This window comes from Urocitellus parryii, chromosome 3, assembly GCF_045843805.1.
Source record: "Urocitellus parryii isolate mUroPar1 chromosome 3, mUroPar1.hap1, whole genome shotgun sequence".
NCBI lineage: Eukaryota > Metazoa > Chordata > Mammalia > Rodentia > Sciuridae > Urocitellus > Urocitellus parryii.
The window spans coordinates 213,609,845-213,619,952 of record NC_135533.1 but is presented as its reverse complement, the minus strand read 5'-3'; the positions used below and the strand labels follow the sequence as shown (position 1 = coordinate 213,619,952).

The 10,108-nt window shown below is 39.9% G+C and overlaps 1 protein-coding gene and 1 non-coding gene across 2 annotated transcripts; one reads left to right on the top strand and one right to left on the bottom strand.

Annotated features, from left to right (window-relative positions):
- Nucleotides 1-1,037: 1,037 nt before the first annotated feature.
- On the bottom strand, nucleotides 1,038-1,139 carry LOC113177959 (U6 spliceosomal RNA). The gene has a single exon (XR_003300159.1). It is a non-coding gene; the product is annotated as a U6 spliceosomal RNA (small nuclear RNA).
- Nucleotides 1,140-2,800: 1,661 nt separating this feature from the next.
- Nucleotides 2,801-3,941, top strand: LOC113178132 (olfactory receptor 7E24-like). The gene is made up of 2 exons (XM_077796569.1): nucleotides 2,801-2,811; nucleotides 3,008-3,941. The coding sequence occupies exons 1-2, from the start codon at nucleotides 2,801-2,803 to the stop codon at nucleotides 3,939-3,941; spliced, it is 945 nt and encodes a 314-aa protein (XP_077652695.1).
- The last annotated feature ends 6,167 nt before the right edge of the window (nucleotides 3,942-10,108 follow it).

Below are 10,108 nucleotides of genomic sequence, written 5' to 3'. Positions count from 1 at the left end.
AATAGGTTGATCTTCATGCTACTTGACTAATACATTCAGTGGTCTGAAGTGACCGTTCCTATTTCTGGATGGGACGCTTTATTTTTGCCCTTACAGATACATGTGCTGTTCATTTTAGAACAGTTTCTTTTTTCCTATTTCTTACACTCCAGCTCCATGCTCTGCTTGGCACTGGAGGCATCTAGAGCAGGTCTGTTGGACATTAAACCCACCCATCCTTTCTGTCCTAAATTGTCCAAATGAATTTGCATGAATAGACTTGTGGCCTCCTGTCTGAACATTCAATCCTTTCAGCAGTGCCCATGGAAGTTAAAATAGTGTCTTTCTCTCTCCATGTTTTGGAAATAGGGACCATTTAGTTTTATTTAATGTCATCCACAATAGAAATTTTCAGAAATCACAATGGAAATCTTCATGGATTTGAAGAAAGGCAAGGAGGCAGAAGCTGAAGGCACTAAACACTGGAGCCTTCCATGAGGCACAGGTCAGAGTTTCACCTCATTTCAGCCTCCAATGCCCTTGACCATGGCTTTCCTCCATAATGTGAATAGTTACCTAATCATGGAATATGTATATTGAAATCATAGTGAGCAAATATTTATTGAGTTCCACATTCTCCTTTGATGCTGCACATGTTGTGGTGATGGTGTTATTTTCTGTTTCCCTTAAGCAGTGAGCAGGGAGAGGAGGAGAGATTCGCACACTGTGCACACACTGGCAGGTGGGATGTGGGTCTGAAATGCTGCCTTCCTGACTGGAGGCCAGGGCACCAGCTCTTCTGCTGCAGACAGAGGGAAACAGTATTCACTTCTCAAGATGAAATTTATTCAGGAGTCTTCAAGGACAGCACATTACTACTTGGGCTCATGGTTCATTTTCCTGAAACATATTTGGATTGAGAAGATATAGATTGAGAAGATATTGTCTGCTCTTACAGGGACACAAATTTAGGAAAATTAATAGCAAATTTTAACATGCATTTTTTCCATTGGAAATCAGACTCCTATCCCCAACCAAGATATTATGGAACATTTTTTTAAAATATGGAACACTTCATGAATTTGCATGTCATCCTTGTGCAGGGGCCATGCTAATCTTCTCTGTATCATTCCAATTTAATATATTTGTTGCCAAAACAAGCATATTCTTATTTGAGTGACAAAGCATTTGGCAGAAGGGTTTTGAAATCATTGCCATATTAATAAACTCTCCAACTAAATGACACCCTGTCCTTTCTTCAGGTAGCATTTTGCATCAGATAAAAACTGAAGAAGAGGAATGTACTTTACAGAGGAATTATCACCTGAGGTTAATGTAACCTGGTATATTTTCATGGGCAATAGGCATTGTTTTGCAGAATACTTAGATGAATATTTTTTAGGTAGTTTTAAAGCAATTTATAAAGAAAAATGTATGGTAGATAACACTGAAATTAAAATACCAACAGAAAATTACACCTCCCCATTTCATGACAGTAGATGTGTCTGGGAGATAGGTTTGCAGGAGAATGGAATCAGGCAGAGAATGCAAGACCCAAATTTCTTATATAATGATTCAGATATTTTGCCAATGTTAGTACTGGCACAAGTATTATCAGATTAACTTATTTTAATATAGGTAATGGGTTTTGTGGACAAGAAGAGTAGATAATATTCATGGAGCATGTTCTATGTCAGGATTTTGTTAGACAATGGATATCATATCTGGTATAAGAAAGGACCCTGGAGAACTTCACATGTGAACATGCAGATACAATTGGTGTTGGTCTGACATCACTGTGTATAGATATTCTAAGATATTCACAGGGACACTTAATAGTGGCAGAGAATTACAAGTTATGCAGCTTGAGAGATTTGTTAAAATAATTTCCTGATGAGAACCATACAAGTTTGGGAATTATTACCCAATTTTACAGATGAGGAAGAAGTTGTTTTACTATTTATGATTACATTCTGTTTTGTGCTGTATCCAGTTCAATCATGGAGAAAAATGAAAATGAACAGAAGTGTACTTCATGTAGCCTAAATAAGAGAATGGAAATCAAGTTTTCAGGAATGACTGACCATGAAGAAATAAGAAGATTGGAAATAAAACTTGAGTTTAAGGGCTTTCCTTCTTTGTAGATCATAAACAATAAACTTGATGGATTGAGATCACAAAACCATGAAGCAGTTTTGGCAGGCTAGAGGAAGTACAGGATCAAGAAAAAGAAAAAGAGTTAAGTGCCATTTTATAGAATAGATGCTTTGCTGATATTGTCTTGGTTGACACAATAAACCTGAGTGAAATAAAACTATTCAAAGGAGATTGTAAAGTCTAGGATTTAAATATAATTGACAAGTACACTGCCCACCAGTGCCACATATGTGGTTAGTGCTAGTATTGATTACATGCACTGACTGTATCTTGTTTATCAAAATCTGAAGTTTAACAAAGACAAGGATTCTTATTTCAAGTTATGTAATTTTTAAAGAGAAAACTTAAATGCACAAAAGTGGCAAATGAGAAGATCAAAGAATGATGAGACCCCTTGCAGAAAATGGAGCATACTGCTTTCTGATTATGATGCATCCCCCTTGATTTAATTGTCAGGAAAGCAGTCGTTACACTATTACAAATATCTTGTCAAAGGAATTTGTTCCAAAGCTTTAGAACCAAATGAGGTATATCAACTGCTTCCTAATTTCTCTTACAGGAAAGTCATTGATTATTTCCTTTTTTTGTTAAACAGTAAGCTATACTCCATTGTGATCATGAACTTCTCTCCTCTGCTCCTGGATATCTAACTTTGCTTATGAAAATGTCGCAAATGTGAGTATGGAAAAAGGGTGAATTATGGAGAAAGAATGAAATTCCACATTTCACACTAGGAGTCTCACTACTGACAACTGTTGTTGAAGGTGTAAAGACCTAAGTGTGAGCAGCTTCCTTATACATACTAATGCTTACAGAATAAGGGGAGCCTGTTTACATATTTTTTGTAACACCTACTTTGTTTTTTCAAAAGGTGTTCAAGCAGTGTACTAGAACAAAACGTCTCTAAATTCCAACTCCTGAGCCTCTCAGAGGACCCAGACCTGCAGCCCCTCCTCTTTGGACTGTTCCTGTGCATGTACCTGGTCACAATGCTTGGGAACCTGCTCATCATCCTGGCCATCAGCTCTGACCCCCACCTCCACACCCCCATGTACTTCTTCCTCTCCAACCTGGCCCTCACTGACATTGGTGCCATCTCCACCACAGTCCCTAACATGATTGTAAACATTCAAACTCACAATGAACTTATCTCCTATGAAGGATGCTTGACACAGATGTCTCTTTTTATCATTTTTGTATGTATGGATTATATGCTTCTGACTGTGATGGCCTATGACAGGTTTGTGGCCATCTGTCATTCCCTGCATTATATAGTCATTATGAACCCTCGCCTCTGTGGCTTCTCAATTTTGGTGTCATTTTTGCTGAGCCTTTTGGACTCTCAGCTGCACAATTTGATGATCTTACAAATTACCAACTTCAAGAATGTTGAAATTTCCAATTTCTTCTGTGACCCTTCTGTACTTCTGAATCTTTCCTGCACTGATAGCTACTCTAATAACATTGGCAAGTATTTTCTTGCTGCTGTATATGGTCTTCTTCCCATTTCAGGAATCCTTATCTCTTACTATAAAATTATGTCCTCTCTTCTGAGAATCCCTTCTTTAGGTGGGAAGTACAAAGCTTTCTCCACCTGTGGCTCTCACCTTGCAGGTGTTTGTTTATTTTTAGGAACAAGTACTGCAGTGTACCTTGCTTCAGCTGCATCACAGTCTCCCAGGAAGGATGTGGTGGCCTCTGTGATGTACACTGTGGTCACCCCCATGCTGAACCCCTTCATCTACAGCCTGAGGAACAGGGACATTAAAAGGGCCTTGAGTAGGCTGCATAGGTGTACAGTCTGATCCTTGTCCCTGTGGGGTCTGGTTGCAATGTGTGTGGGAAAATGCAGTAAAGCTAAATACCTGGTCCTGTCAATATGCCCCTTTTGTGTTAATTTCCATAGAGTTCCATAGTAGAATGGTGCAGACTATGTTGGGTGGCAAATTTGGGAAGTGTTCCTATTGGGAACAAGGATTCATATTGATAATATGAAGAATGTTCGAGATGGATGATGGTTATTGTATCACAACAAAGTCTATATTTAATGCCATTAAACTATGCCATTTGTTTAATGGCAAATATTTATAATTTTAAAATGCCATAAAGAAAATGTTCTTGGGAAGCTACTATGTTTAAAAAATAATTAAAGAATCCAAGAGTGAAAATGGAAGTTTTTTGCAAAGAATTACTGAAAAACATCAGTTGATGTTCATTTTCTACCCTTATTCTTCCACCATTGCTGTTAGGAAATCCTTAGTTTGTGATGTGCTCACCTATTGGCCAGTCAGGAGTTCTATTCTTTGAGCCTCCAAGGTCACACCATAGTCATTGGGCAATCTGTGCCTCCAGAATGTCAGCTTGATGGCTCCAGTCAGTGTGCCCCACACTGTGTTTCTTCTCACCCTGGTTGTGTCTTAGGAAGCCCTACCTGAGCGTGCACAGATGTCAGCCCTAAAGATGAGGTGGGAGGCCCCTGGGTACCAGCCATGTGGAATCCACTCTCCTTATTCACGACCACCTGAGCCAGTGTAAATAGGTAACTGCTGAGGGAGGTGAGGATGGAGAAAGGACCAACATGCAGTGTGGCTGCCCAGAGGGGACAGCACTGCACAGTGTCAGTCATGGGGACTGAGCGTCGAAGCATGTGTGTGACATCCACGGTGGTGGTGAGCATGGCGGCAATGCCACTACAGTTTTCCTTTCCTCCCACACTGGTCCTTCTTACCACACACTGTCATCCACATGGAGGGAATGTGCTCTTCACACTGTCCTCAGCACTGAGAGATGTCTATGAGGGTGAGGAGGAGGAGGTGGACCTGGATGAGGACAGCATCCAAACATATGATCCTTCAAGGCGAGTACCCTGAGTGCCTGAAGTGTGAGCTATTTGTAGATTGTTTAAATTTGTCTGAAAATCTTCACCAAGTTATAAGTGCCATGATATTTTATTTCACTGAATTGAGAGGATCAGAGTTTTTAGTAATGTGCGCTAAGTATTTAGATCAACTAACTGAGGCTATGTTTGAAATGCACTGTGGGTTTGAGGCACATGGCATCTTGGCAGGACAGTGCTGGCAGGTTGTCCCCTCCACAATCCACCTGTGTTTTACATTCTTGTCAGTCCAGGAGAGGACCCTGTTTTTCTGTGCACTTCCCTGTGGGAATTCTGGTGGATCCCAGGTCAGAGCAGCCAGTGGCATCAGTTGCACCAGCTATGGAAGAATGGCTGATATAAGACAAAGATCTAAGGTCAAGTGGGCACAGATAATGCAACACAGACCTCCCTGTGTCCCCCTCTCTGGGACACCCTTGCAGCTGCAACATCCTCCTGCATGCTGATAATCAGCTCACTCAATTTAAAGAGGAGACCAAGAGCAGGTCAGGATTTCATTACTACTCATGGACTTGGACAGGATTAAGACTGTATTCAATACGTGCCTGCAGCTAAGACCTCTGGATTCTGCTAAAAACACTCTGATTTTTGGAAAACAGTGAAGAGATTAGTGCATCAGATCCAGAGACTTAAAATTTAATTTTGGCTTCTGTTGTCTCAGCTGGTTCTTTCTTGAATACATGACAGGTTGTTAGTGTCTATGATACTCAGCAATGTCATCCAAGGTGGTTTATAGCTTATATAATGTCATTGAATCCACATTAAACTGAAAATGTGTATCACCTATGTGACTGATATTTGATGAAGGTGCAAAATATGGACAAAATGTTAGATAGTTATTATTCCTATGGAAAGGCTAAACTTCCTACTTCAAATGAAATGTTTTTTGACATGAAATTATTATTTTGACATTTCCATAATGTTATATTTTCATACTCACCTTATTTAAGTTCATGCTGTATATCTGGGGTGGAATGACCAACTGTCTTTCTTTTCTGATACCCAAGAACTAACAACATTTTAGGCGCAGTGGTGTTTTTTATATATATATATATATATATATATATATATATATATACACATATATATATGTATATATATATATATTCTATTATATATTATAATTATACATTTTATTTTTTATATATATTAGAAAATGTGTTAAATATTGAATAGGCCATTGCTCTACAAACAGGTTTGCTTTGCTCAGTGGTCTTTCAACACACAGGTTCTCTCCTGTCTGTACCATCATTCTACTCAGGAATGTCCCCCAGAGCAGAGACAAGATTGAGCAGCTCCTGTTTGTATTTCCCTTACACAGGGCCCATACCACACTTTGTGAACATCTACAACCTTCAACAATGGCAGAGGTGTCCATGAGCCCAGAAAACCAATGTAAGAACAAAGGGAAGTGACAGGAGACACTTAGAACTTGGTCTGAGATAGTCTTGAGAGTTTCACATCATTCTAAGTCTACAATGTCCTTTGACAATTTGTTGATCATTAGACCCACTCTGTAATTGAAGACTGAATGCTTAATTAAAAAAAGAAAACACAGAAAAACCATAATGACCAAGTAAATGCCATTTAAGGGTAGACTTATTCAGGTTCCCAGAGCAAATTTTTGTTATTTATATTTTATTCTAATAAGAATGGATGTTAAATATATATCTTTAATATGTAGAAATGAAAGAAGTAAACTGAATCTGCAGCTTAGCTCCTCATTAGGGTTAGGGTCTGAAACTCATGTGGACATATATTTTCTTTGCATTCCCCATTAATGATTGGAACTCCTCGTAGATGGGGAATTCATGGACTAATTAGTTTAATTAAGAGCTCTGTGTATTGATCTTCCAAGGTCATATCATAGTTCATAATCAGCCTGTGCCTGCTGCCCTTCCATTGATGGTTCTTGTCCAGTGAGCTGCATGGCTGTGCCTCCTCCTGGGTGTCTGCATCAGGAAGCTCCTGAGCACACGATCTGTTCCTCTTGACACAGTTGCTCCTTCCCTGGGCTCCACACTTCGTAGGGTCTCAGGATCAGCACTTCTTGGTCATGACCCTGCAGGGTGGTAGTGTAACCCAGTAAGTTCAGAGTGGGCCTTTTATGTGGGAAGGACTGGGGAAGTAGTGTTACCTCACAGGAGGTCACTCACCACAGAGTATCCAGAAGGGAGGACACTACATGCAGCTTCAACTTGGGGTTGTGGGATTCAAGCTTTTGTTTCAGGTGGGAGATGTGAAATCTTATTCCAACTGTGCTCTCCCACCCACACTGGTTCTGATTCACACAGAAATCTCACCCACAACAGCACAGTGTTTAGTAGTGTTTCCTAAACTCTAGGAAAGGACTATGTAGTGATGATAAGGATGATGAAGGGGATGACAGGAGACTAGATCATGAACTGATGTGCCGGGTTTCCCAGGCTCAGGTGCTGAGCAGCGTGCTCGGTCTTATTTCATGTGCACCATCTCATTTCATTACATGTGTCCACACTATTATTATTATATAGAAAAGGGAAAAATGTGCTTTCCTTCTGCAACTTGTACTCCATTGTTAGGTGGGAAAGGGTGCAGCCTGTTTGCACTGGGCTGTCTGACCATGGACACAGGATATCACCCTGGCAGTCTATCCCATCAGCAGGCCGACCTGCCATTTATATTCTCTGTCACTGCGGATAGAGTGGTGCTCTTCCACTGGGGATTCCTGGGGACCACAGGGCAGAGCAGTGGGGGCACCTCCTGCATGCATCATGTAAGAACAGCCACAGGTCACAGGAGAGGTCACTGTAGGGGAGTGATCAATTCAGCATAGATCAGGCTCTCGGACCTCCTCCAGAACCTTCTTGGAGCTCACCACGTGCTCCTCCATGCTTTTAACAAGTTCTTTCATACTCAAAGAAAACTTATGGCCCGGTATTTATTTCATTCATGAAACTGGGAAGGTTTAACAAATGTACCTGAGGTTTGCCAGCCGTTAAGACATCTGGAACTATGCTGAAAACTTCCTGTTGGGTGGGGAAGAATGAAATCATGTGGTGGATGGGTCTCAGAGTCTGCCAGTCCCACTTACTGTCTCTGTGAAGTTGGGCAGGTCACTAGTGTCTGGATTCACCATTGTCATCTGAGTTGATTTCTAGTTGACACCTCTGCAGTGAGTAAGGATTAAATATTAAATAAGGATTAAATAGACACTGGAGATGCATGTGTGCTGTACAGGGGGAAAACATCTCCTTCCTTCTATTCTAACTCCTGTGCCCCTGCTTTGCTTGGCACAGGGAGGCAGCAAGAGCAAGTCTGTGGAGCATTGAAACCCGCCCCTCCCCCATTTTCCTTAACTTCATTGGCCAAAATCAATTTGGATTAATGGGATTATTGATTCCTGTCTGTGTGTTCATTCTTTAAGCCATGCCCTGTGGAAACAGTGACAACTTTAAAGTGTCTTTCTGTGTCCCTATCACAGCTACAGGCCCTCCTTATTATTTTGTAATATCATTTACAATAGTCAACTTGGATGGGATCATGACACAGATCTTCATGAGTTTAAAAAGGAAATGAAGCAGAAACAGAAGGGGCACCTACAGCTTGAGCCTTCAACTGAGGCACAGATCAGATTCCACATCCTTCAAGGTTCCAGTGTCACCTGAAAACAGCTTTCCTCCCTAACTTTGGTATTTCCCTAATCATGGAATTCTTAAAATTAAAATCACAATGACCATATTTATTACCTTCCTGCCTTGTCTTTGTCGCCCCGTGTTTTGGAGATGGATGTGATTTTCCCTATTTTTCATTAAGCAGTGAGTGAGGGACATGGAGAGATTCACACACTGTGCACACATTGGCAGGTCCTTGTGGTGGGACTGAGCTGTGGCCTTTCTGACCCAGCCCAGGGCACCATCTCCTCTACTGGAGCCAAGTGGAAATATTATCCTTTATGCAAGACAAATTTTTCAGGTGTTATGATGTACAGAATAGCTATTCTTCAGGTGATACTTTGAATTCAATAGAGCCTGTGAAGTCTATGAATATACTTCACAGATGGAATTAAGACTTCATATTAATTTATACTAGTAGATTTGGGGGGCAATGGGTATTGTGTTGCAGACTACACTTTCTATAGGTGGATTTTAATGAAAAATTTGATGGACGTGTAAATGAATACTGACATAGAAAACACAGGCAGAAAATTACACTTTCCTAATTCATAATAATAAGTATGTTTGGGAGACAGGTTTGTAGGAGAATGGAATCAGGAAGAAATACTAAGGCTCAAGTTTCTTAGATAATTGTACAATTTCTATTCGAGGTTAGTCCTGAGACAAGTATTATCAAATTCTTATGCTTTAATATAGGTAGTGGGTATTGACAATGAGAATAGGTAATATTCAGGGAGCCTGTTCTATGTGCCAGGATGTTGTTAGACATTGGTTTCCAACTCTAGTGTAAGAAAGGACCCCTGAACTTCACATGCAGATATGTTGATTAAATTGGTATTGATCTGATGTCACATTATATGGATATACTAAAATATCCGCAAGTGGATATGGTAATAAATGAGACACAACCACTAGATATGCAATTGGAAAGGGAAGATATAATTTCCTATGAGAACCAAGATCAATATTTATTTTCTTATATTTAAAATTTTAAAATTCCCCAGAAGTGTTTACCTTATTTCCTGTACTGTACTTTTATGAATTGTTTTCTACAATCACGGTGAGAACTGACATAACAAACCAGCACTTTCATCATGTGGCTTAAGTAAGAGAACTGCAATCCACATATAAGGAATGACCAAGATATCCATAAAGTGGAAATAAGATGGTTGGAAATAAGAGAGAGCTTTAGGACTTCCCATGGTGCTCAAATGTTAAACTTTGAACTTGATGGGCTGAGATCAAAAACCCTGAAGCAGTTTTTAACAGAACAGAGGGAGAAAAAGCACAAAGTGTTGTTTTATATACCAGATATTTTCCTGATATTGTATGAATGGAAAAAAAAGCCTGTATAAAATTAAGCTATTCAAAAGTATTTACTATCATTTGTAATTGTAATATTGTCTACTTTTGCCACATT